Raw genomic sequence first — 25,997 nt, 5'->3', positions numbered from 1 at the left:
GGGCGGGGCGGGGCCGCGGGCGGTCACGTGACCACACCCGGAAGCGCGCCCGCACGGCCGGGCGTGAGCCGGTACGCGGTCCCCGCCCTCCGTCCGCGCGCCGCCCCCCGCGGCCCCTCCGTGGGCGGCCGGGCTCCTGGGCGCCCCCTGGGACCCCGCGGCCTCCCGGAAGCGGGCGCCGGCCCCGCCCGGGCTGCACGTCCGCCCGCCCGGCCAGGGGCCCGCCGCTTCTCCGGACCCTGCGTCTCCTCGGCCGCGGAGTGTGGCGGGCGCCCCCCGCCGGGCCCTCCGCGCGGTCGCCGTGAGCTTCGTGGGGTGCGGGGCGCCCCGCGGGCGGGGCCGGGGCGGGGCCGGGGCGAGGCGGGGGCCTGGCCGGGCGGAGCGGCCTGACGCCGCGGCTGCGGGCCCGCCGGCTGGGGAGGCGCTGACGGGGGGGCTGGGCCTCCCCAGCGGGCCCGGCGCCGCCTGCGTAGAGCGGGACGGAGAGGAGAGCGGGGAAGGCGCAAAGGGACGCGGGCGAGGTGCGCTTGGCAGCGGCCCTTGGGAATCAAACAGTGGGGCCTCGTGTCCGCGGAAAAGCATTTCCCTTTTTCTGGGAATAAGTCATCAGGGCTGGTCCCGCGGGCGATGCCGCAGGTCTCATGCTGCAAAAGATGCAGAGCCCCGAACTACCCTTTCTTGCCTCTTACTTACTACGTTTGGTTTCCTAATTAGGTTACAGCTTCATGTTGTTCCTGCCTTTGATCCTCAAAATGTAAATGATTCTGGAGCCGGCGTGGTTCACCCTGTTATTTGACAAAGGGCAGCTGGAAAGTAAGAACGGAAAATAAGCCCGCTTCTGCGTAAGAAAGAGTTTGCTTCCCGCCCGGTTACTCTTCCGCCGTAGCCCTAGGAGGTGGGGCAGGGGTTGGAGACTCAGAGGTCTCAGTGCCTCGGCCGAGCCGAAACTAGACCCGGGTCTCCCACGCCTTTTATTTGGGGTATTTCATGGTCCCAGGATTCCACCTCCTCCTCCCAGGAGGGCTTCCCTATGGGGCTGGGATGTGCTGCGCCGTTTCCAGTCTCTCCTAGCAAGATCCTTAGGGCTGCTTAGGGCAAGGTTGCTGACCACACCATGGTTCTGAGTGACCCACGGTAAAATGAGTGCCCGGAAGGAAACAGGAGGTGGAAATTAATGTTTGTGGGCCCCTGCTGTGTCCAAAAGACTGTGCTGGCCTGGTGTGTGTTGTGTGTTGTGGGAAGGCAGGGTGGGTGGGATACAGGGCACCAGGCAGGCGCCTCCTGGCTGTGGGGTGTGTGTTCTAGAGAGACGTTTGACCACTGAGCCCTTCGCCAGCTTGTCCTCCCAGAGATGATCAGCAGTCAGATGAGAGGCTCAGCTTGTCCTCATGACCTCTCTGTTTTAGGCATTTGCAGGACCCTGGATGCTGTGCCGCCCTCCATGAGCTGGTCATCGAATCTGTCTACTGCAGCCCTTTCTGAAACTGGCTGTCTGGAGGCTCTGCTGTTCATCTCAAGGTAGATGATCCTGCCTGGCCTGGGGGCAGAACCCAGGCATGCGCCACCCACTCCGGGGCTGGTCTGGGGGAATGAGTGGTACATGGGCAGGGCAAGAGGCAGGCAGTGGACTGAGCCTACCCTGGCTCTGCAGAGCCCTGTCCTCCCCAACCCCTGCGGCAGCTCTGCCTCCTGATGTCACCTTGCCTATTTTCTCCTTCCCTGCATCCAGGCCCTCACCAAGACCTAGGACTCTAAGCTACATCTCTTAAATCGGCCCCTTCCTCTACTGGCCTCTGACAAGAAGTGGGCCCTAATTACCTCCCACCAGGATCCTTAACCTCACCCACCTGTGCCCAGCATGTCACTCCTCACACCCTTCCCAGCCTCCAGGGGGTGTTGCTGCTGACCACAGCCTCCATTCTGTAGCCCACCATTGCCCAGCACACACACTCCTTCCCCATCAGGCTGGCCCCTGTAGCCCCCCCTCTTTTCCTCCCCCGCTTTGTCACACTCACCTGGGTGTCCCAGAGCCACCTCTTCCTGGTCCACCTGCCCTCAGCCAGCAACCTTGACTTCACACTCCGTTGTTCTCCCAGTCTCTGCCTTGTGTTTAGCAATTCCAGGGGAATAGGCTGCATTCTTTTCCACTGTGAAGGAACCACCCTGAGGCCAGGTGCTCTGAGCTAATTAGAGTTGATAAACCAACTGGAGATTTGGGAGGAATTCACTAAGTGCCACTAAGCTGGCTGGACCTATCAAGGATCCTGAAGAGGATAACTGAGACTGAAACCTCAAGATACAATGATCCTATTGAAACTGGACGTCCATTCAGGGGGCAGAGCAGAGTTTTCTGGTCATCGTCACGTCTCAGCACACGCACAATGTGATCTCATCTGTGTGGCACACTGAGGGACAGAAGACGTGAAGCCCCTGCCTGGGGTTTTCTCAGCTGCAAGTAGCTGGCCTGAGAACCCTGGCCTCCCCTGGCTTGGGTGGGCTGTCCCAGGAGTTGAGAAGATCAATGTCTTGCTGCACACCAGGAGTGAAAGGCACGGTGTGGGAAGCTCTGGATTAAGAGTCTCCCCATTGATGAATAATGAAACACATTTTGTATAATCAGGCATTAAAACATGTAGCACAGAAGGTGTGGGTGGTGGGGAAAGTGGTTTGGGAGGGCCACGATCCTGGTGGATGCAGCAGAGGAAGCCGCAGTTAAACAGATGTGAGTGAACTGTGGACAAGGTTAGGCAGCCTCTGTTTCCACCCAGAGCAGAAGGAGCTTGGGAATGAAGTTCCGTCACACTGAACCCACCACTGGGGGGGGGGGGGGGGTTGGAACTTCCTCAAGGAGGAAGACATTTCTGAAGTGTCCAGAGGGAGGTGCCTTGGCCTCCCTCCATTCTAGACCAGGTGCTGACCGCTCTGAGCCACACACGATACTCGCTGCCTCTCCTGTGCAGTTGATTCCATGTCCAGATCAGGAGCGGGGTCCTTCTGTCTATTTGGTGCAGGTAGGCCCATGAAGAGCCTGACACTCTGGTGAGAAGTGCTGGAAGATGCGGAAGCAAGAGCCCCAGCCTTAGGCCCGGATTTAGATCCCAGTGGCTCTGCTACTCCAAGCTGTGCTAAGTCTTGCACCAGGAAGTGGGAGTAACTCAAGATTCCTGCCTCCTCAGGGGCCTGGGAGCGTATGACAGAATAACAGCAGGAAGGCCCCTGTCGTGGTGCCTGGTGCCCAGTGAGGGCTCAGTAGGTGATTGCAGGGGCAGGCTGAGCTTATGGGTGAAGGGGCTGGGAGGTGACCTTGGCCTTGCTTCTTCCTGCCAGATGAAGTGCGTCTTGGTGGCCACAGAAGGTGCAGAGGTCCTCTTCTATTGGACAGATGAGGAGTTTGAGGCGAGTCTGCGGCTGAAGTTTGGGCAGTCGGAGAATGAGGACGAAGAGGTGAGTGCAGGGTAGGGAGGGAAGAGCACAGAACTAGCAGGAAGTGGGAGAATCTGCCCGCCCACCCCGAGGAACTGAGACGGTGGTGCCTGTGGCCCAGAGTCCTGCACACCCAGCTGCTCATCCTCTGAGGTTGGCCCCTTGATGCTCTCAACTTAGTGACCTCACCCCTACTCCACCAGGGCTCATCAGGCTAGATGAGAGCAGGAGAAGGAGGTAGAATTTTAATCACACAACAGGGACATTTGGTGTCCTTAACTTTCTTTACCTGAAAAGTTTGTTAAGGTATAACTGACATACTGTACACTGAACATTCTCAACATTCTCAAAGGGTACAATTTGACACACACACCTGTGATTCTGTCACAGTCAATAAAATAAACATATTTTCGTCCCAAAACCTGTGACCCCTCCCTCACCTCCCCCAATCTGAGCAGCTACCAATCTGCTTTCTATCATAACAGAGGAGTTTGTATTTCTTAGGCTTTTATGTAAACGAAATCACACATTATATACACAAGGTTTGGGTTTGGTTTTGGTCTGGCTTCTTTCTCGCAGCATAATTTTGAGATTTATCCACGTTATAGCACGTATCAGTAGTTATTCCTTCTCGTTGCTGAGGGGAGGCAGTCTGTTGTGTAGGCACACCACTGTGTGTCCATGTACCTGTTGGTGGTAACTGTGTTCAGCGTTTGACTCTTCCGAATAAAGCAAGTGTGAACATTCACTCTCAGGTCTTTATGTGGACATCGCCTTTCACTTTTCTTGAATAAATACCTAGGATAGAATGGCTAGATCGTGTAGGTATATGTTAAACTTTGTGAGAAACGGCCAGATTTTGCCAGAGGGGTTGTATCATATGAAAGCCCGCTACTCGTGTATGAGAATTCCACTTCTTCCGTTCCCTCCCTAACACTTGGGCTGTGGTCTTTTTAATTTTAGCCGTTCTAACAGGTGTCTCTTGGAATCTCATTGCCTTAATTTTCATGTCCTATTGGCTGATGATTTTGACATCATTTCACGAGCTTATTTGCCCTCTATCTTTTTTAATTGCAGTCGGTTCAAATTTCACCCATCTTTTTATTGGGTAGGTTATTTCTTACTGTTCTTACTGAGTTTTGAGAGTGTTACATATGTAGTTTGGAGCAAGTCCTTTATTAGGTAAGTGTTTTGCGAATATTTTCTTCCAGTCTGTGTTTTATCTTCACATCCATTAACCTGTATTTTGTGAAAAGCAGAAGTTTTTCATTTTGATAACTCCTGTGAATCCATGTTTTGCTTTTAGGGAATCACACCTTTGGTGTCATATCTGAGAAATCTTTGCCCAACACAAGATCACAGAGTTTTCCATGTATTGTCTTCTGGAAGTTTTATCTTTGTAGCTTTTATATTAGATCTAATGATCCATTTTGAATTTTTATATATGATGTAAAGTATGGATTAAAATTTATGTTTTGTATGTAGATGTCCAGGGTAGCTTTGAAATATTTCAGCTCAGAGATAGTTGTAATTTTCACTTATAATTTCTATTCTACATTTTAAAGGAGTATTGTATTTTGGAAATTTTTTCCAGATGAATTTTGGATTAAAAATTTTTGCAGGGAAAGCAGCAGAGAGAGTTCTCACATTTCTGCAGCAGCACAGACTGGTGGCCTGCCAGTCCCCTTCTCGCTCTGCTGGGCTTAATCACCAGCTGAGCCAGTTCCGCTTCAGCAGGTTAATCCACCTCAACATCACCAATATTCTTGTCACAGACTTTAGGAATAAAGATATCAGAGATCGTGACATTTTAGTGGTTTTATTTAAGCTAAAAAACAAGTCTGTATCTTAGGTTCTTTTATTTTTAGCAGTCAATACATACATTTTTTAAAGATTATTTATCATAGAGAGAGAAAGTATGAGTGGGCAGAGGGAGACAGAAAGAATCTCAGACTCCCCTACTGAGTGTTGAGTTAGATGTGGGGCTCGATCCCAGGACCCTGAGATCACAACCTGAGCCAAAATCAAGAGTCTGATGCTTAACCAACTGAGCCACCCAGGCGCCCTGATACTTAGAGTTTTTTAAAGAATTTTTAAATATTTTCGTTCTTAAACTATTTTAATCAAGTCAATTGAAGAAGCAAACTATCAGCAGACCTCTGTATCTCCAGAACCTGTCATAATATTGACATAAAGTCACTTAATATATAGGTGAATGAATGAATAAAACAAAAACAAGTTATGTGATAGTGTTTATCTTCCTCATTATTAAAAATCTTGTAAAGGAAAAAATTCCTGATTTTTCAGTTCCTAAATGACTAATGTAAAGAAAAAAATGCCTTCAAAATTTTATTTTTTATGTACCTAACGTTTCTTTTTTTTCTGATTCTATAAATAACATGAATTAATTGTAAGAAATTTGGAAATACAGAGAAATCGTTTTTAAATGACCCATAATTCTAGTACCAGAGCCATTAGCTCTTCTACATATTTCCTTTGGGTATTTATCTTTTATGCGTAGTTGGGATCATACCACATTTACAGTTTTATTTCCTGTTTTTCCCACTTGCCATTATATCAAAAGCAGTATTCCTTTTTGTTACATATTCTCAAAAACATAAATCTTAATGGAAGCATTATATTCCAGTGTACAAATAAATGTATCATTTATCTGACCGTGTTTCCCATACTAGACGTGTATATTGCTTCTAGTTTGCTAAAACTATTGCTGTAGGGAACATTTATGCTTGAATTTGATCCCACATCCCATTATTTCCTTAGGATAATTTCCTATAAATAGAAACATTGATTCAAAAGCCATTCAGAGATAATGTACCACTTTATAATTCCAAGTAATAGTTATTCCTTTACACTCCATCTACGCCAAATATTTTCATCTTCCCTAGCCTTTTAAAAAAATTCTTGCTACACCTGCAGAAAAAGCAACTACTTTAAAAATGGAGTTGCTGTACACAATCTAGATTTTTTAAGTGACTTTCTGTTAACCAAATTCATTCATGACAGCTCAAGAAAATTGTGGTGCATGAATAATTCAACAAATGTTTGCCTATGTGGAGGGATATTCATTCAATGCATGTTAATTGAGAACATACTGTGTACCAGCCTTCCGGGGGTGAATCAGTGAAATAGCAACACGAGCCTGCTCTCGCAGAACTTAGGGCTGGGAAGGGATGATAGACGGTGACCCGGGTGCCCATAAACACAGGAGAGAGGCCAGCAGAGCTGAGACCCAGGTGGGGGACAGGAACCACTGCTAAACCTTGCCAAGCAGACCCCGGAGCAGCAGGACCCAGCTCGGTTGCCAATCAGTTCCTGAGCACTGAGAAGGTTGGAAGGAAATTCGCACTACTGTGCTGCTGATGGAGTTTCTGTGGTAAATGCTGCCATTGCCCCAGCAGGCTGCCTGTTTTTCTTTTCAAGGCAGGGTCTTCCTTCTCTCCTTCCAGATTTCGCAAGCTCAGGATTTGGCTTTCTCTGTATTTCAGTCAAGACTCCCAAGGTGACATGGGGAAGGTCAGCTATCCCCGGTCTTCCCCTTGCAGTGAGGCAGGTTTGAGTGGTGACCATTCTGCTGGCTTTATGCCAGTTGTATTCCCAGATTTTTCAACAGATTTGTCCAGTTTCTCTTGGTTTTGTTTGTTGTGTTCCTTATTTTGGGGGGCAGAGAGAACAGTTGGAAGAAGAGCTTGTACAAGGGAAGGTTGGCTTGTTAGGGAGATCAGGACAGTCCAGAAGCATAACAAGGAGGGGTGGTCCCTCATACTCTCTCTGCTAGAAGGAATAACTAACAGCGTAGCATTGACTTTCTTAATTTTTTTTTCAATACTTTGTTTTTTTATGCATTTTTAAATACAGACCATTCACAACTTTTTTTTTTAACATAGTATCAGGAATTTCCCATGTCATCAAAACACTCCAATATTTTAGATGGCTATATATCCTTCCATCATTTAGGTGAGCACTGGGTGCTGGGCATTTCTGTTTTTTACAGCTGCTTGCTGCTGTAAATTATACTGTAGTGAACATCATTGTATGTGGGTCTTTGCCCTATCCCTGCTCATTTTTTTTAGGATATGTTCCCCCAAAGTAGACTTAACTCCAACAAAAAGCATGGACTTTGGGACACATAGAGAACTTCCTTAGAGTTCGTCTATTCTCCATTAAATGCCCCCCAGACATTCCAGTGTGGAGAGGTGGCCTCAGTCCTTACTGTTTCTTTCTAGATTCAGAGATAGAAGGGCACAGGAATCTGGCTGAGCCTTCCCAGCCTTTTCTAACTGCCACTTATGGTGTAGGGGGCAGTGTCCTCTTGCCCTCTTCTCTGTCAGGACCGTGGTGCCTTCCAGGCAGGTCTAAAACTGTGAAGACCCTCGCTGGGGAGGCCTGGGTCCTGTCCATTCCTCTGTCGCTGGGGTCTGGCACTGTGAGCAGCGTTCTTTCCTTCCCATCCTGCAGCTTCCTGCCCTGGAGGACCAGCTCAGCACCCTCCTGGCTCCAGTTATCATCTCCTCCATGACTATGCTGGAGAAGCTCTCAGATACGTACACCTGCTTCTCCACAGAAAACGGCAGCTCTCTGTACGTTCTTCACCTGGTGAGTGTGTAGCCCAAGCCCATGTCCCTCTTCCCTATGCTCCATGGGCTGTCCACACACCTCTCCCTTACCTCAAATTTTAGACTCCTTTAGAAGGCAAAAGCCACTCCTTCCCTGAACCCCTGGGGCTCTAAGGCTCCCCTCGCCATCCCCAAGGATCAGGACCGGTGCAGGGTCCCTGGGGCTAGCTGACACCCCTCTGCTTACAGTTTGGAGAATGCCTGTTCATTGCCATTAATGGAGACCACAGTGAGGGTGAGGGGGACCTGCGGCAGAAGCTGTGCGTGCTCAAGTACCTGTTTGAGGTCCACTTTGGGCTGGTCACCGTGGATGGCCAGCTCATCCGGAAGGAGTAAGTCCTCCTGTGGTCCCCTCTGAGTCCTATGCTAAGCACCTTCTCGAGGCCGTGCTATGTGTGCCTGGCCTCTGTGAAGCTGTTCACCTACTCCCTGTCCCTGGCTCCTTCCTGGGTCTTTCTACCTGGCTTCATATTGTAGGTCTGGGGGGGGCAGGGGCAGCCGGAGAAGTGAAATGGTCTGTTCAAGCATCCCGCTCCATGCCCTTCCGTGCTTGGCGGCCTCTGCCGCTCCTTTGCCCACGTCACAGGAGCTCGCCCAGCCCCAAAGAGAGCTATGCTCCTGTGGTTGAAGGTGAGGACAAGCAGCTTTCTCAGGGTCTTCTTTACTCTGCCCCCAGGCTGCGTCCCCCAGACCTGGAGCAGCGTGTCCAAGTGTGGGAGCATTTCCAGAGCCTGCTGTGGACCTATGGCCGCCTGCGGGAGCAGGAGCAGTGCTTCGCTGTGGAGGTGACTGCAGGGTGTGGGAGTGCTCAGGGCCCAGGAGAGTCAGGTCGGAGGGCTCAGGAACTTTTGGGCCATGTTTTGACTCGCACACCCCTATTGTGAGTGCCTTGTCATAGGCAGACCACCAAACTGTTGCATTTCAAAGGTTGCCCTTTGTGGCCACCTGGTAGGTTAGATGCTCTGCTGTGTTCCCTATGATAAAACAGTGAGATCCTAGGTAAAATAGGCTTTTAAGTGCAATTTTGGGCTCACAGTAAATTACAGAAATTCTGAAGATAACCCTCAATTCTGACCTCCCCGCCCCAAAATTATATTGAGCTGAAACTAGTGTGGAAAAGTAGTGAAAACTAAGCAACACTGAAGGCAAGATTGCCTGAGTGCAGATGGTGATAACACACCATTACAACATCTGATTGTAACCAGAACACTAATTTTGGTCCTCAGCTGTGGGGGGAGCTGAGCCTGAGACTCCCTGCATCAAGCCCAGACCTACCATTCCCTGGCTCCCTGTGTAGACAAACACGGATTTTCTCCAGAGTGGTGGTTCTCACCCTTACTGTACATCCGAATCATCTAGTCTTGTTAGGTAAAGGTTGCCAGGCCTCACTTTTCTCGTAGTGGGGTGGTATGAGGATCTTTTTTAAAAGATTTTATTTGTTTATTTGAGAGAGAGAGAGCACAAGCCAGGGGAAGAGGGAGAAGCAGCCTCCCCACTGAAGAGGGAACCTGATGCGGGGCTCAAATCCCAGGACCCTGGGATCATGACCTGAGCCGAAGGCAGCAGCCCAACTGACTAAGCCACCCAGACACCCTAAAATTTGCATTTCTGACAACTTTGCTAGTGAAGCTGGTATGCTGGTGCAGGAACTGCACTTTGAAAGCTACTACTTTAGAGGACAGGTCCGGAGCAAATAAATATGAGCTCACAATTAACAGATGCACAAGGACATGAGCCACCACAAGTGAGAGGAAAATCAGTCAGCAATAGATTTAGATCCCAGGGAGCTTGAGATACTGGAATTATTAGGTACAGAATATAAAATAACTTTGAAATATTTAAACATGTAAAAACTAGAGGAGAACTTATGTAGATATTTTAGAAATAAAAACATAATTGTTAAAAACCTCAAGGGATGGGTTAAATAGTAGATGAGACATAACTAGAAAGAGAATAAGTGAACTGGAAAATAAATCTGAAGGATTCATTTTCACGCCCCACTCACTCCTCTGATAAATGTATAGTACCTACTGTATGCTAAGAGGTGTGCCAGGCCCTGGGAACAGAGATGAATAAAGACACAATCCATGCCCTTGAGAGGAAATCAGCCATACAAATACACCTGAAAATACAATAAAGCATGCTGGGCGCTGCCACATTGGGTTTCCCATCCATATCTACAGTGGCACAAAGGATGGCATGGTCAGCTCTTTCTGAGACATCTAGAAAAGCTTCTTGTAAGAGATGGCCTAATGCACTTAGAATAAAATCCAGAACCTACCAGGCCCTGTATAATAAGCTGCTGCTGCAGGACTCACCCCACCATCATCTCATGTCCCTCAGCCCTTGCTCATTGTGTACTGGCCACCCAGGACTTCTTTGCATTTCAGGAGTACTTGACATTAATTCTGTCCAATTTGGATATTTAGCTACATCTGGCTATTGAACATTTGAAATATAGTTTGTCCAAATTGAGTTACATCATCCATGTAGAATATATACTGGATTTTGATGACTTAGTATAGAAAAGGAGTGTAAAACATTCCATTGATAATGCTTTTATAATATATGTTGAGGTGATAAGATTTTAGATACATTGAGTAAATAAATTATTAAAATTAACTTCACCTATTTCTTTTTACTTTTTAAATGTAGTTACTAGCAAATTTTAAGTTATACATAGGGCTTGCCTTATATATCAGTTGGAAAGTACTGCTCCAAACTCTCTTCCTACCTCAGGGCCTTTGCATATGCTCTTTTCTCGGCCTGCAGCATTCTCCCCCTCCACTCTCTCTGACAGGATTTCCTGTTCTTTAGATATCAGTTTAGAGGTCACTTCCTCAAGGACATTTTCCTTGGACACCTACCCAAGCAGGCGCTATTCCATACCAGGTGTTTTTTGCATATTGTCTGTCTCACCCAGTAAAGTCTAGTGACCAGACCATAAGCCCCAGGAAGGCTGCCCCAAGTCACCCTGTTCCCAAGTGTCTGGCAAATAGCATCCATTCAGCATGAACCAAGCGAATATACCCAGCACCCAGGACCTGGCACAGGGGAGGGTGGCAGGTGACCTGGCTTCCTTTCCCTGCCCGCCAGGCTGTGGAGCGGCTGATTCACCCACAGCTCTGTGAGCTGTGCATAGAAGCCCTGGAGCGGCACGTCATCCAGGCTGTCAACTCCAGCCCCGAGAGGGCCGGCGAGGAGGCCCTGCATGCCTTCCTGCTCGTGCACTCCAAGCTGCTGGCCTTCTACTCCAGGTGAGCTCTGGTCCTGGCAGGCGGGGTGGCCCAGACTCCTACCCCTTATTCCCTCTGCCTGGAAAGCACCACTTCCCCAGCCAAGAAGACCTTCGGGACCCGTCTCTTCCCTGCAACTTATTTAACTCTTCAGTTCTTGACACTCTCTGCTCTTTCTCTTCTCTGAATTAGGTCTTCCTGGAACGCTGTCTCCAAATCTGAATCTTAGAACTTCCCCACTGGTCCCCAGTGCTTTCACATTGGTCCAGATTTTTTTTTCTTTCACACACCAAGTTTTATTTTAAAAATTAATGAACTAGTTAATTTTATTTGTACCTTGCCTTTCTCCAAGAAAGATGAAGCTAGCCAACACGTTCATAAATTCCGAGAGCAGGGGTGATGCTCCAGATTCCCTCAGCCTGCCTACCCTGGGTGTTGACAGCTGTACATTCTCTCTGCAGCCACAATGCCAGCCCCCTGCGCCCAGCCGACCTCCTCGCCCTCATTCTCCTGGTCCAGGATCTCTACCCCAGTGAGAGCACAGTGGACGATGATGACCCTCAGGTCTGGGGCTGGCTCCATGGGCAGCTCTGAAACCCAGTCTGGCAGGTTGCTGGGGAGGCTGTATTTCTGCATCACAGTTCTGGGCATGTGGTTGGCCTAGACTTCCCGTTGTTTTCAGATGCAACAGATTCTAGAATGTATGAGATTTAATCAGTGAAAAGTACAGATTTTCAGAGTACTTCCCTCTCTAAGCTTTGATTCCCTTATCTGTGCAATGGGATAAAGGTTGTTTGGAGGAGTAAAGGGCACAGTTTAACTAGGGCCCAACCAATGCCTGGGGTGCTTGTAGGTGCTAGCCAACCATCGCCAACATTGGCCCCATTATTGGTGGTGGTTTGGTTGCCAGTGTGTTGGAATTTGGGGAATTTTGGTGGTTCTTGAGAAAGACTAGGCCACCTGGAATGGAAACATCTGTGGAAAGTGAGGATGCCCACCCAGGGCTGCATGGTGACAGTGGGAGGCACAGGGGTTATAGAGCTCCTCCGTGGGGAGAAGGGATGGAAGGGAGGAGCCATTCAAAGGAGCTCTAACTGGGTCTCCCTTGCCCATGGCAGCCTTCTCCACGGAAGCCCCGGTCCAGCCAGAGCATCCCTGTGCAGCAGACCTGGAGCCCTGGTTCCACAGCCCAGCCCAGGAGGAGTTCGGCAACAACTGTGTGTGCTCTGTGCCCACCATGTGGAGGGGAGAGGAGCCCAAGGTTGAGCCCATTAGGAGAGGCTCTCCCGGCCCTCAGCTCAAGGTGCGCTCTTCTCCCTCCCAGGAGACTGACAGCTTCTCCCTCCCTGAGGAGTACTTCACACCAGCTCCTTCTCCTGGGGAGCAGAGTTCAGGTGAGGCCTAGGCAGGAACAGGAGGGGGCCCAGGCACAGACACCCAGATTCCTAGAGCACAGGATGCCGCCTGTAGGTCCCCTTCTGCCCACCCTGCCAGCTCCAGTGTGAATGAAAGTGCAGCCACTCAAATGAGACCTAAAGCTGTGTGACAAGCTGATTTCATTTAAAAATTCATCTCCCCTAGGTGTATTCTCTGGTTTTTTGGGGGTAATCAATAAGAAACTAAAAGTAAGTAATAATAGTTTGTTTTCAAGTTTATAATGACTTTCAAGTATAATTGAATACAAATATTCAATTTATATACCTGTTTTTCCAGATTATGTGGGTGAGTGAACAATAAAAAGAGATACAAAATATTCAAAATGTTGCTAACAAAACAATAGATAACATTGCCGAGAAAAAAGCCAAAATCTGTCCTGTTGTAGCCTCTCTGAAGTTCTTGGGAAGAAGGAATGATTGTATCGTTTGTGTGACCTAATAGAAGAAGGCCAGGGTTTCGGAAGACATTTCTCAGGGACTGAGTTTTGTTTTTAGTTTAGGTGTTTTTTTTTTTTTAAGATTTTTAAAAGTTGTTTATTCATGAGAGACAGAAAGAGGGGAAGAGACACAGATAGAGAAGCAAGTTCCCTGTGGGGAACCCGATGCAGGACTCAATCCCAGGACCCCAGGACTACAACCTGAGCCAAAGGCAAATGCTCAACCACTAAGCCACCCAGGCACCCTCTGGGGACTAAGTTTTGAAATGAATTTGCTCTGTGGTGTCCTTAAACCACTGGTTCTCAACCCTGGCTGCATATTAGAATCACCCAGGCCACTTCAGCCAAACCGGTTAAGCTATAGTCTGAGGGCTGGGACCCAGATGTGAATACTTCTAGAAACTTGCCCCGTGTGGCTTGTGAGCCTCAGAGTAGGACCCAGCACTGCACAGATGTAGGTTAGATAGTGGTTCTCAGCCCTGCCAGCCCTCCCCCATGTTCTCACCTAGGGATCTTTAAAAACCACTGAAACTGGGCTTGCCTGTGCCAGAGATTCAAATTTAATTGGTCTGGGACATGGCCTAGCATCCAGATTTTTAAAAGCTCTCATGTGCAGCCACAGTTGAAAACCAGCAGGTTAGATGTTCTTAACTTTGAGTCTTTGGATGGGCTACCAGGATCCTGGAACCAGGGACCTCTGAGATTGTGCATCAACTCCTGTGGGCTTGCACATCTCTCCAGGGCTGGGTTCTGTAGCTACCCTCGAGTCTGTAAGCTCTCCAGGAGCCCAGAACACATCAAAAAACACCACTCTGTGGTGATCACCAAGGCTCCTTTTTCTTCTTACTACTCCCTTCCCTCATTCATCACAGTCCTCCTCCTGGCCTCTTTCTCCGGTTAGTTTTTATGCCTCAGAGCTGTAAATAATGCCATTTCACAGTGCCTGGAACTCACCGCTTACAAAAGGCTTTAAGTTGTACTCATTCATTTGTAAATCAGGTGTTCAAAACGTAGAAACAGGCTTCCCAAGAGAAATATGATTATAAATGGTAGTTATTTGCAATGAAATATAAGGGAGAAGAGTATTATTACAAACATGTAATATTTCAAATACGTAGTAGGTTCAGTAAGCTTTTGTGAGCTCTACTGGGAAGAGAGATGTGCTCAATTCTGGGCATAGTAGGTGCTCAGTAAAAGTTTGCTGATTGAATAAGTGTGCTGCCTCCTGGGGAAGAGGCCCTTTGGTAGACAGGGAGAAACCTGAAGGAGTGAGAGGGTGGAATCAAGGAGGGGGTTCGGGGGGCCAAGGAGGGGCTGAGGAGAACATGCCTCACCTCCTCCCTGCCATCCTCAGGAGCCTGCACCCAACAGCAGGCCCTGGGGGGAGCAACTCTTCCCCAGGCCACTTTAGCTATGAGACTGTACAGTGCACCTGCACTGCTGGCCTGGGGTCAGATGAGATGAGCAGCGCAGTACTGCTCCAGCCCCCACTTGGTACCCTTGTACCTGCCAGGTCCTCTGCCCCTCCCCCCCATTCTGACATGCCACTGGGCTGTTATTTCACGTTTTCATTATCTATGTTACCTTATTTCTTGTGTCCTGTAGGTAGCACCGTCTGGCTGGATGAAGGCACCCCCCCAACTGATGCTCCTCAGGTCCAGGTGAGTTTCTCCCAGGAAAGGGAGGGTACCCTGAGCACAGGGGGCTCTGAGGTGTCTCTTCCCCAGGACTCCGCACGAGTCTGGCCCTCCTCCTGTCACCTCAGGGCTGGTCAGCATGGGGACAGAGCTCGTGCCAGGGGCCAGGGCCAGGCAGGTAGTGGACGAAGGGTGGCCTCATCTCCTGAGAGATCTCACCCTCCTCACTATTGTTGAGACTAAACATCCACTTTGATTTTTAATGATTTTTTCAAATGAGGAAATAAACATATTTGCTGTAGAAAAACTGGGGAGTATAAAAGTTTGGAAAAGGAATAAAAATAATGCTCAGTCCTTCCCTCAGATGTACTATTAAGATCTTTGGGTGTTTCTTTCTGGTCTTCCCTTTGATTTTATATACATATAGGTACATATACGTGTGTGTGTGTGTGTACTGACACATATGGTGTATATATTTTTCCTCTTTTACCAAATTTGAATCCTAATGTACTTCATTACATTTCCTTAAGCATTTTTCCATTTATTCCGCACTGACTTTAAGAGTCCATCACATGCCTCTATTACTGATTTAGCAAATCTGCATAGCAACTAGTACATTGTTGCCAGCTTTTGGCTGTTACAACTAAGACTGTGACACCTCCCCGATGGACAAGGTCTTGGGGCATCTCTGGTGATTGAATTCTCTACTTTTTCCCACTAAAGCCTTTCTTATTTAGTAAGGCTGGAGTCTTGCTCATTTAGTCCTTCTACGCCTCAGTTTTCCCCATGGGACCTGCGGTCCGGATGCTATGAGGTTGTGTAGAATGACCCTGTTATTGGAATGCTTTGGTCTCAGTGAAGGCCTGGGAGGGAGCTGCCCCCAGCCCTGACCTTTTCTGCCCCTTTATCCTCTTTTCTACCACCTTCCCCAGTTCTGTTCTCCGTGGGCCCTGCTTGCCATCCAGTCCTGACTCCAGGTGGAAGGGTTCAAGAGATGAGACGAACAGCAGGGCCATCACAACAGCGCAGGGATTTAAGAACTGGATTTTCTTGGAGCTAAAGTGTCTACCCCCTTGGTTCACAGGGAGACCATGAATGGGCAACCGTGGGTGGGCACATGAGGCAGAGGCCCAGCAGCTCCCCCACCCCAGCCCTCCCAGCGGCAGCTCTTCTCCACAGATCACTGAAGACAGCCTCCGGACACTGGTCCCTCACTCCCCAGTCGCTTCCCGCCCCAGAAGGATTTTCCTGGATGCCAACGTGAAAGAGAACCACTGCCCCATGGTGCCCCACACTGTGTACTGCCTGCCCTTGTGGCCAGGCATCAACATGGTGCTCCTGACCAAGGTGGGAGCAACCCCCATCAACCTCAGCCATGCCCCAGCCCTGACACCTTCCCACAAGGTACCCCTGTTCTTCCTGCCCTGTACTTCTTCCCCTAGGGCCCCAGCACCCCCCTGGCTCTTGTTCTATACCAGCTGCTGGAGGGGTTTTCTCTCCTGGAGAAGAAGCTGAAGGAGGGGCAGGAGGCCGGGAACACCCTGCGCTCCCACCCTCTCATGGGAGACCTGCGTCAGAGGATGGACAAGTTTGTCAAGAATCGTGGTGGGCAAGAGATTCAGGTAAGATCTGATTTCCGAATATGCCGGCCTCCAGGAGAGGAGGCAGGGCTGGGGGAGGGGGGGTCTGTTCTGTCCATGCTGGGTGAGGGGCCGAAGCTCTGGTTCCTGCTGCTGCCCCACTGTAGGCCTGTGACCCTCATCATGAAATGATAACAGAAACTCAGTATTTTCAGAGCATGTTGGTGTGAGTTTCGCAGGATATGAATTCTAATTCCTGTATTTTATGTGAGGAAACCAGGGCTCAGATTACTCAGTGAGGGCCAGCGGCCGGGGTCCGGCACCCCTCACAGTCTGGCAGCTCACACACAAGTGCAGGACACAGCCAACACCCCACCTCAGGGGCCCAGAGTCCAGGTCAGAGATGCGGCCTGGTGAGGCATAAACAGTAGAAACACATAGTCTCTGTGGGGAGCCTGGAAGGAGTTTGGGAGGGGTAGATCACCCAGGGGAAGCAGCTGGTCGTGCTTGGGTCTGTCTGAGGACCCAAGATTCACTGTGGTTGCCATACATGTGCATCTGAAAATGAGAAGGATTGGAGGAGACTGAGCAAGTGAGTGAAGCTCAGACTCAGACCTAGATGCTGCTCTGAGGAGTGCTCCCAGCGTCTCTGGTGCGCCAGGCCACCACAGTGAACACTGGGGGTAGAATGCAAGGTCCCCCTTTAAGGAGCTTGCCAGGGCCCCACCTTAGCACCCCAGTGCCTACCCCATGGCCGCACCTCTTTGGGATGTCCCTCTGACAGCATTAGTCCAGCAAGGCAGTGAGCCCAGTGCTTGCTACATGGACACTGCTCTTTAAAGGATGCCTGCTGACGGAAGAGAATGGTGGGTATGGTGAGATGCAGGGAACTGGGGGGGGGGGTACCCCAGAAAGCTGCCAGAAAGCTGCCAGAAAGCCAGCTTTCGACTGTGTGTTGAGCCTAAATATTTGAAGCAGTCGGGGGGTGTGGGTCCCTCTTAGAGCCCAACGTCACAAGGGGCTCCGCTGACATCACTGTGGGGCCATCGTCAGGAAGCCACCCTGTCCCTCATTCTACAGAGCACCTGGCTGGAGTTCAAGAGCAAGGCTTTCTCCAGAAGCGAACCTGGATCGTCCTGGGAGTGAGTGGTCGGCTCTGAGGATGGGGAGAGTCATCTGGACAGAGGGGCAGTTTCCTCCAGGCCAAGAGGGAGAGGAGGATGCTCAGGAAGGAGGGGCTTCCCAGAGAGAGGAGTCCATCTGGGCCGCAGATGCTGGAGGGAGACTGGGAGTTAGAAGGGCTGCAGGTGGAGCAGAGGCCAAGTTCCCACCCAGCTTCAGCCCTGAAGGGTACACCTCCCCTCATTTCTGCATAAACCATGGGATGGGGTGAGATTCCAGGAGCTTCAACCACATTGGGGGAAACCAGGGGAGGACGGGCTCCTTCCTGTCCCTCTGAGGACAAGGGTGTGCTTCAGCAGCTGCGTCTGTCACTGGTCTGGAACAGGGGCGCCCATGGGATGAGTGCGGCCCTGAGTGTGTGTCCTCCGCTCGCATGCGGATGGCCCACCCTCCGGGCTCTTCCTGTGGTCATGCTCCCCTCTCCGGGCACCAGGCTGCTCCAGGCGTGTGCGAAGGTGAAGCGGCAGCTTTGTGCCATCTACCGGCTCAGCTTCCTGACCACGGCTCCCGGCCGGGGGGGCCCGCACCTGCCCCAGCAGCTGCAGCACCAGGTCCAGGCCACCATGCAGTAAGTGCGGGTGGGGCCCTGGGGAGCCAGAGTGGCGGGGGGGGGGGGGGGGGGGGCGGGGGACACCGCACCACAACCCGCCTCCCCGCTTCCTCGGCAGAGAAAAGCTGATGGATTGGAGGGAATTCTTGTTGGTGAAGAGTAGGAGGAACGTCACCATGGTGTCATATCCTCACGCCGAGCCCCTCACATCCCCTCACCTGCCTGCTCGGTAGGACTGCGGGCTTCTGGGAAAGAGCGGGTGTACTCCACTGCCTCAGCTCCTTTACTCCAAAGGAGAATAGGAAATATCGTCATGGGTGGCTTGTACGTAGGAAGGCTCCAAGACGGAAATTTCACAAATCCCTGCTGTCCCATGGTTACGTCATAAAAGCTTTGGCAATTGTTGATGTTGACGTCCAGCCAGCAAAGTGGTAACAGGTGTTCCAGGACGGACAGGAGTCCTGGGGTCAGGTAGGTAGGCAGGCCATGCCCTCCTTAGAAGTTACAGTACACAGTGGAACATGAAGGCTCTGAGAAGGCCTGCACCAAATATGCTTATCCCTGTTTAAAAAACCTTGTCCAAGACCTATTTGGCCCTTTTATTATGGAATACTAAGTTTATCAGATACTGATTTCTCCTAGAACTTCACATAAAGCAGCTTTTCCTATAGTAAGACCTCAGAATGCATGTGAAAGGGATGACAGAGGCCCTCTTCAGCCACCAGCCACCACCCTGCCATGTTTGTTGGCTCTTCCCTGTCTAGTAGGAACCGTCTAGCTTCACAAGGTGAAGTGTGGAGACATGAATAAAACCACGCCGAGGGGTGTGGGTTAGGCAGTCAGCCAGGCTCGTGCATTAGCTAGGTAGCTCTGCTCTACGCCGGCCTCACCGTGTATGTGATTTCAACTCCTCTCTCATGAAAATGATAAAGTATGAGCATACACTATTCCTGTTGGGTCGAGAATCCCCGGATTAGATGGGCTAATGTCAAGGGATCCGCTGTATGTGCATCGTAGCATTTCACAGGGTTGGAGGGTTCAGAGGTGAAACGCTCCCGGAAGACAGGGATCCTTGGGGGGGGCTGACATGGCAGCTGTGGGGAGAAGGGGGTATATGGCAGGCCTGGCCTCTGGACTCCGCTGCTGAGCCATGCCGGAAGCCTAGGTGGAGGCTGGAGTAGCACCCCCCCCCCCCTTTCCCTAGCTTTTTGAGCACCTTAACTCAACCTTCACCTACCTAGAAGACTTCCCAGGCTTGGTGCATTTTATCTACGTGGACCGTACAACTGGCCAGATGGTGGCCCCTTCCCTCAGCAACAGTAAGAGGATTTCATCAGAGTTGGGCAGGGGCCCTCTGGCCGCCTTCGTCAGAACCAAGGTAACCATCACCTGGCCCGGGTACCCTTCACCCCCTCTCCCCCGTCAGATGAGACCTGCCAGCCTGACCCCTGTCCAGGAAGGGCTGATGCCTCCCAGCCTTGGGACCTTTGTGAAGCCTGGAGCACACCTGCCTTAACCCTTACTGTACTCTTCTGTCAGCGTCTGCACCCAGCTGGTCCACAGGCTCCTAAGGATAGCAGCTGGTCCTCCTCTCTCTAGGGTCCTGGCACCCAGGGCCACATGGGGCCTTCCTGGGTATATTCTAATGTACCTGAATGAGCTCGTCTGGGCAATAAGGTCAGAGGGGGAAATAGCCAGGACCTAACTCTGTGCCTGGCATAAATAAGTCCCAGGAAGTATTTGTTGAATTAACTCAAATGGAAAGAAGAGACCCCAGGTCAATCAGTTCGAATATGGGATTTAACACCAGGTGGTTTGTACTAAAGAATCATTCTCTGAGGGTTCTTGTATTCTCTTTAATGGACTCATGGCAAACTAGTATGTGCATGTTTATATATTAGTATGTGTCGTAGGTGGTATAGCATAGACTTAGATTTGTCTCGATAAAGTATACACTAATGGTTAAAATCAAGAGAGTGACAGAAGGCAGTCCAGCCCTGTCTTTTCCTGGCCATGTGGCCTGGGGCTGTACTTAGTCTGAGTGGCCATGTGCTTATCTGTAAAGGAGGCTAGTGATACCATTGATGTCCTCAAGTGGCAATGATTACAGACACCTCAGATGCCATTTGTTAAATACTTAGCGTGGTATGTGGCACAAAGATAGACGGAATTCATGGAGCATTCCCTGGTATCAGCCTCTCCAGCCATCTTTCTGGAGGTCGTTGGGGTTCTCTGACTGCATTTCTTTGCATTTTTCTGTGTAGTTTGTTGCCGTTGGTCATTATCACAGATCATTCCGTAGATGCAGTTGTGTTTACCCACTTTTTCACTCTCTATCTGATGCATTTCCTCATGTCATTAATTCTTTATAAACAGGATTCTTAACAAGTCCACAATAGTCCATCATGTGGATGTAACATAATTTCCTTAGCCATTTCCCCAATGTTGAACAGTTAGATTGTTTCCAGGCTCTCGCGGTCATAAATAATTCTGCAGGACACACCTTTGTGCATCCATCTTTGTCCTCGTCTCTGATTATTTTCTCAATATGGATTCCCAGAAATGGAATTACTAAGTCAAATGGGAGGAATGTTTTTAAGGTTATTGATACAGGTTGTCAAATTGCTTTCTTGAAAATACAGCAAATCCATGTATTTGTTTGCAGATGTAATTAGACATTATGCTGTAGTCAGGCTTGCCGTGAATCATGCATGCCTTCCCCTGAGCTTTTCCAGCCCCAGGAAATGGAGGAGTCAGGCTGTCTCTGCCTGTCCTCCCTCGGGCAGGTCACAGGCAGCATCAGAAAGTCCTTGGATTAGGCCAGAGACTATCACCCAGGGGATATAAGGCATATTGTCCCTTGGTTACTGTGTTTGTGTTGGACCTCTTGGTGAGCCCTAGTTGGGACTTTACCCCTGGAGCAGAGGACAGGCCTGGCTCAGGGTACTCTGTGTGTCCAAACACTTGACAGCACCTCCCTGGCATAGAACCTATAGCAGAGACACCTGGCCCTGGAGGGGACTGGGTGAGTGGGTGGCCCTGGACAGCAGGAGGGGTTTCCAGGTGACCACACACTTACCTCCCCTTGTGTTAACTAACGGTGTCCTTGGCTATTTTCTGGGCTGAATGATAAGTTTACTAATTTATGGCTTCTCTGCATAGTAAAAGTCACTTGAGGTGTTTCTACGTATATTTTATTGTCATGGTAATGGTGGAGGGTAGTCCGCCCACCCATCCAATAATGATTTCTTTTTGAGCTCCCACTCTGATCCAGGCCATGCCCTGGCACTAAGAAAACGGGTGAGCAGAAGCAGCCCCTGGCCTTCTGAGAGCTCCTCCTCTGGGCGCTGTTCTTACAGAGGCGAGAGCCTGAGCCCGGGGCCTGCTGTGGGGAGAGGGCCGACCCCGCAGGCCCTGGTGAGGCCTAGGAAGGCCACTAGCACTCTCTCTCCCCGCCCCCAGGTCTGGTCTCTGATCCGGCTGGCACGCAGATACCTGCAGAAGGGCTACACCACGCTGCTGTTCCGGGAGGGGGACTTCTGCTTCTCCTACTTCCTGTGGTTCGAGAACGAGATGGTGGGTATGGCCAGGTCCTGGAGCAGGACAGTCCCGAAGTGCTTTCCTGTCTGCTCGCTCTGAGGTCCCTCCCTTCTGCGCTGTGTTCAGTCTTCTGTCTCTTCACCTCTTCTTGTCCCTGGCAGAGCTGACAGGGAAGCGTGGCCATTGGGCCCCAGACATCAGAGGTCCCACTGTCATGTCTGCTTTGTGACTCTTCTAGCAGCTCTCTGAAAACTCGTGCTGTCATCCAAGGCAGAGCCCAGGTCACCCACGAGCAGATGGACACAGACCCCGTGAGAAAGGCCGCTAGTGTGTGCTTCCATGTCATCAGCCACACTTAGGGAGCATGGCACGTTGTCGTTCCCATTGTAGAGGCAGATAAACTGATATTCAAAGCAGTTAGGCAGCCTGCCAAGGTGAAGATGACAGTATGGCCTCCTGGCCCGGTTCTTGTCTCTAGACCTCATACTACAGTGTAAGCATAGGTCATGGGAACTCACTGGCTGTTTCTCTCTCTCCCTCTCTTCCATTTCCTGTTTCTCTGTTTTCTCCTCACTTGTCACTAAGTCAGTGTTCCGGCTCTCTGCGTTGCTTCTGCCCCTCAAGTTCCCGCCAGCACCCACCAGGCCCTGCCCTCTCCTGCTCCTGGCAGCAACCCGCCTTCACTCTGCCCTGAGGGCGATAGCCAGCATCTTCCAGAGTGCAGGTGCTTACGGGCTCTCTCCCAGCCTCCCAGCCTGTGCCGTGGTTGGGGCAGGTAACACTGGCCCCATTGTATAGATAGAAACACTGATGCCTTGACATCAGATGCCTTGGCCATGGCCACTGGGGTCATAAATGATGAGGCCAGACCCCAGGCTCAGGTCTCCTGGCCCGCAGGCTCCCGTCTGCACTCCGTGCCCAGGATGTGTGTACAACCTTTACCTGAGCTTCTAGGTGGTGGCAGGGCCTTGTGTGCATGACTGGCCCTGATGGAGTGATAGACCAATGGAGGGCTGTGGGGGCAGAGCCAGCTGTGGAGACTGGCACCTGTGCTGTCTTGGGCAGCCACTCAGCACACTGAGTGCACCTCCTTGCCTGCAGGGCGGGCCCCAGAGTGCCCATGCGAGTGTGGAGAGGAACCCACATGACTGAGCCCGAAATAGTCAGGGGACTGCCCTGCAAATCTTAATTCCATTCTCCTCCTTTTTGTACCCTGGGTATTTCAATGGCTTTCAAAGCAAAGACTTGGGCCTTTTGACAATGCCTTGCCCTTGGAGACCCTGCATGAAACCTCCCAGCGTCACCCTCCCGGCAGCCCTCCTGAGCTTGTACTTGTCACTGGTCTAGGTCCGTGCACTGATAGATGTGAGCTACCACATGTGTACCAGGCAGGACATGCAGAACTTTATATGCATCACCTCCAGTGTTCACTGGGAGCTTACTGTTATTCCCACTTCAGAGATGAGAGAACGAAGTAAAAAGAGGTTCAAGCAGCAAGCATTCACCAGGCGGGGCTGAGCCAGGCTTGAACTTGGTGTCTGACTCCTGCTCGTATTCTTTCCGCCATACCATCACCTCCCCATTTACGACCTTCTTCCTCTTCCTCAGGGGTACAAACTCCAGATAATAGAGGTTCCTGTCCTCTCAGATGACTCGGCCTCCATCGGCGTGCTGGGAGGAGACTACTACAGGTGACCCTGATGCACAAGGCTGCTGGGAACAGTGGGTGCCCAGCTAAGTGCCTGTCCCCCATAGGGGAGCAGCTCCTCCTTTGGGAGTACCTCCCAAGAAGCCCTCAGTGGAAGCTCCTTCCTTCCCAGCCCCGTGTTCAGTGAGAGAGGGGTGCGTGGGGGAACACACCTGGGTTTCTGCCCATCTCTGGTTGCCTCACTCTTGGCAGCACCTATCAGTATGTGTGGTGGGGCCCTCAGGCTTCCCTGCTGGCTCTGTGGCATCCCTCAGCCTGGACACTGCCAGACCCCATGTGGAGTGGGAGCCCAGAGGGGTGGACCATTCAGCCCAGGGCTGAGCCTCATGCAGTTAGGTCCACAAGGGATGGGAGGGCTTTGCTGGCCAGGTGCTGGGCTGCTCTGACTGCGTTCCTGAATCCTGCCCCCCCCTCTTTTTCCAGGAAGCTCCTTCGCTACTATAGCAAGGGCCACCCCGCTGAGGCTGTCAAGTGCCATGAGCTGCTGGCCCTCCACCTGTCTGTCATCCCCACGGATGTGCTAGTGCAGCAGGCCAGCGAGCTGGCCCGGCGCCTGTGGGAGACCTCCCGTATCCCCTTGCTCTAGGCCAGGGCGCACTGCCCTGGTGCAGTCTGTGCCCAGCCCTGGTACCCACGCATAGCAGCCACCTAGGAATAGGACAACCCTCCCCCCAGGTCTCTTAAAGAAATCACCTAGACTGGTCTCCCTTTCAGGTACCAAACCCCCAAATCCTCTTTGGGGAAGGAGGGAGGCCAAGGTGGAGTTCCCTGGGTCTCCATAAAACAATGGTGGCTGTGAGGTTAGAACGGATTCAGCTGCTTTCAGAGCTGCCTCTCCATTTATCACCGGGAGACAGGAAGTCCCCAGTGCCTGCAGGTGCCTGAAGATACCTCCTTTATGCTTCTCATAGAGTAGAGAAAGAGCGCCCTCAGGAACACATTCCTCTCCAAATGAAAGGTGCTGCCTTGGCTGGGTGGGAATTCCATCTGTGCCACTTCCTCTCTGCAGTCTGGGCAGGTTTCCTACACTCCAAACCTGTTTGCCCACGTTTAGAGGGATGGCACCCACCTCTTAGGGTGGTTGTGAGGACTGCCCGACACACAGCAAGTGCTAAATAAATGCTGGTTGTGGTTATTGTTGTTCAAGCCAAACGTGCCTGGGCTCTAGGGCCCTTTGTGGTGCCTGGAAGTCCTGGCCCCTTCAGACCCTGCTCTGTCTTGACTCCTGCCCCAGCTCCACCTCAGAGATTCCTGTCACTTAGTCGTAGGGATCCAAGGCATGGGTTTGTTTGTTTGTTTGTTTTTAGTTTCTTTGTTTTGTTTTTAATTTTATTTATTTAGTTTTTTATATGTATATTTTTATTGGATTTCGATTTGCCAACATATAATATAAAACCCAGTGCCCACCCGTCAAGTGCCCACCTCAGTGCCTGTCACCCAGTCACCCCATCTTCCCTGCCCCCCTCCCCTTCCACTACCCCTTGTTTCCCAGAGTTAGGAGTCTCTCATGTTTTGTCACCCTCTCTAATTTTTCCCACTTGTTTTCTCTCCTTTCCGCTTATAATCCCTTTCTTAAATTCCCTGTATAAGTGAACCCATGAGTTTTTAAAAACTTCTCAGCTGGTTCCCATGTGCCTGGGTTGAAAACCACTGCCCAAGGGGTACAGCCCCTCTCCTATAACCTAGAAGCTCCCACCCCAGGACAAGAGAGCACCAAGCCTACCCGAGAGAAGTGCCGTGGCAGAAGGAGGCACCCAAGCAGTGTTTCTGACTTGCTGAGAGCGGCCAGGCCTTTGTGTCTTCAGGCTTGAGCCAAAATTCACTCAAAGACTCTTCTGTTAAGGAAACAGCTGGTGGGGGCAAAGAAGAGGCAAAGGTACTGAAAGAGCTAGAACACACCCCACGCTAACATCCTCAGGTGGCAGTGAGGAACAGTGTCACCTGGGGTGACTGGGACTGCATTCCTCCTCGATATCTTGACTTCACAAATGGAAATTTAAAACATCAATTGTGAAAAACACAGAAGAGCAGAAAGGGGGAAAAGTAAGGTCTAGAAGCCCACTGCTGCTTAGGGTACCCACTCCTGTCACCTAATATTTTTCCTTAATTTGTAGCAGCAGCATGATGTGACATGTCTAGTTGAGCCAATCCCCTGAATTTTTCTATATTGTGGCACAGGTGAACATCCTGCATCAGATTCCAGCATAGATTCACACAGCGTGAACCTGGCGTGGGGAGGGGTGTCTGAGTTGTGAGTAGAAAGATCTTCAGAAGGCCCTCCTGCTAGATGCGCCTTCTCTGCATACTCTCCCTATGTTAAGATGCATTTCTAACAGCAGGTCTCTAGAACATGGACAGATGTCACAGCAGTACAGAAACTCAACTCGTGGGTGCTTTTTTCCCTACAACAGAAGGAATGGCCTGCAAGCTAATGGGCAGAGAACAAAGGAGCTCCTAATTCATCGCAGGCCAAAGAATAGCAAGAAAGTGTGTGAGCTCAAGATATTCGCAGATGTGATCTTTACTCCTCGAGGATTCTGGGGAAGTGGGAAAGGTGCCAAGAGACAGATGAGGGATGTCCAAGCCTTCAAAAGAAAAAGGCAAACCCCAAGCCCTTGCAAGCTCCCTGCAGTG

The 25,997-nt window shown here is 50.7% G+C and overlaps 1 protein-coding gene across 14 annotated transcripts; it reads left to right on the top strand.

Annotated features, from left to right (window-relative positions):
* Positions 1–24,498, top strand: HPS1 (HPS1 biogenesis of lysosomal organelles complex 3 subunit 1). Of its 14 annotated transcripts, XR_011997529.1 has the most exons (23): positions 385–521; positions 715–813; positions 1,407–1,518; positions 2,906–3,011; positions 3,328–3,444; positions 7,900–8,037; positions 8,247–8,389; positions 8,734–8,842; positions 11,154–11,314; positions 11,755–11,857; positions 12,412–12,510; positions 12,618–12,687; positions 14,772–14,827; positions 15,888–16,150; positions 16,246–16,425; positions 17,464–17,525; positions 17,999–18,133; positions 18,234–18,299; positions 19,349–19,493; positions 21,578–21,691; positions 22,245–22,379; positions 23,264–23,346; positions 23,787–24,498. XR_011997529.1 is itself a non-coding variant. In XM_072739732.1 (21 exons), the coding sequence occupies exons 4-21, from the start codon at positions 3,328–3,330 to the stop codon at positions 23,947–23,949; spliced, it is 2,112 nt and encodes a 703-aa protein (XP_072595833.1). In that variant the 5' UTR covers positions 1–71; positions 715–813; positions 1,407–1,518; the 3' UTR covers positions 23,950–24,498. The 14 variants fall into 14 exon arrangements, 9 of the variants coding, with proteins under 9 accessions (XP_072595833.1, XP_072595835.1, XP_072595836.1 ...); XR_011997528.1 differs by lacking the exon at positions 22,245–22,379; XM_072739732.1 differs by lacking the exons at positions 385–521; positions 2,906–3,011; positions 22,245–22,379 and adding an exon at positions 1–71 and having other exon boundaries at positions 15,983–16,150.
* Positions 24,499–25,997: the final 1,499 nt, after the last annotated feature.

This window comes from Vulpes vulpes, chromosome 15 (genome assembly GCF_048418805.1).
Source record: "Vulpes vulpes isolate BD-2025 chromosome 15, VulVul3, whole genome shotgun sequence".
Classification (NCBI taxonomy): Eukaryota; Metazoa; Chordata; class Mammalia; order Carnivora; family Canidae; genus Vulpes; species Vulpes vulpes.
Note: the sequence above shows the minus strand (reverse complement) of the source record. Positions and strands in the feature narration are given on the sequence as shown.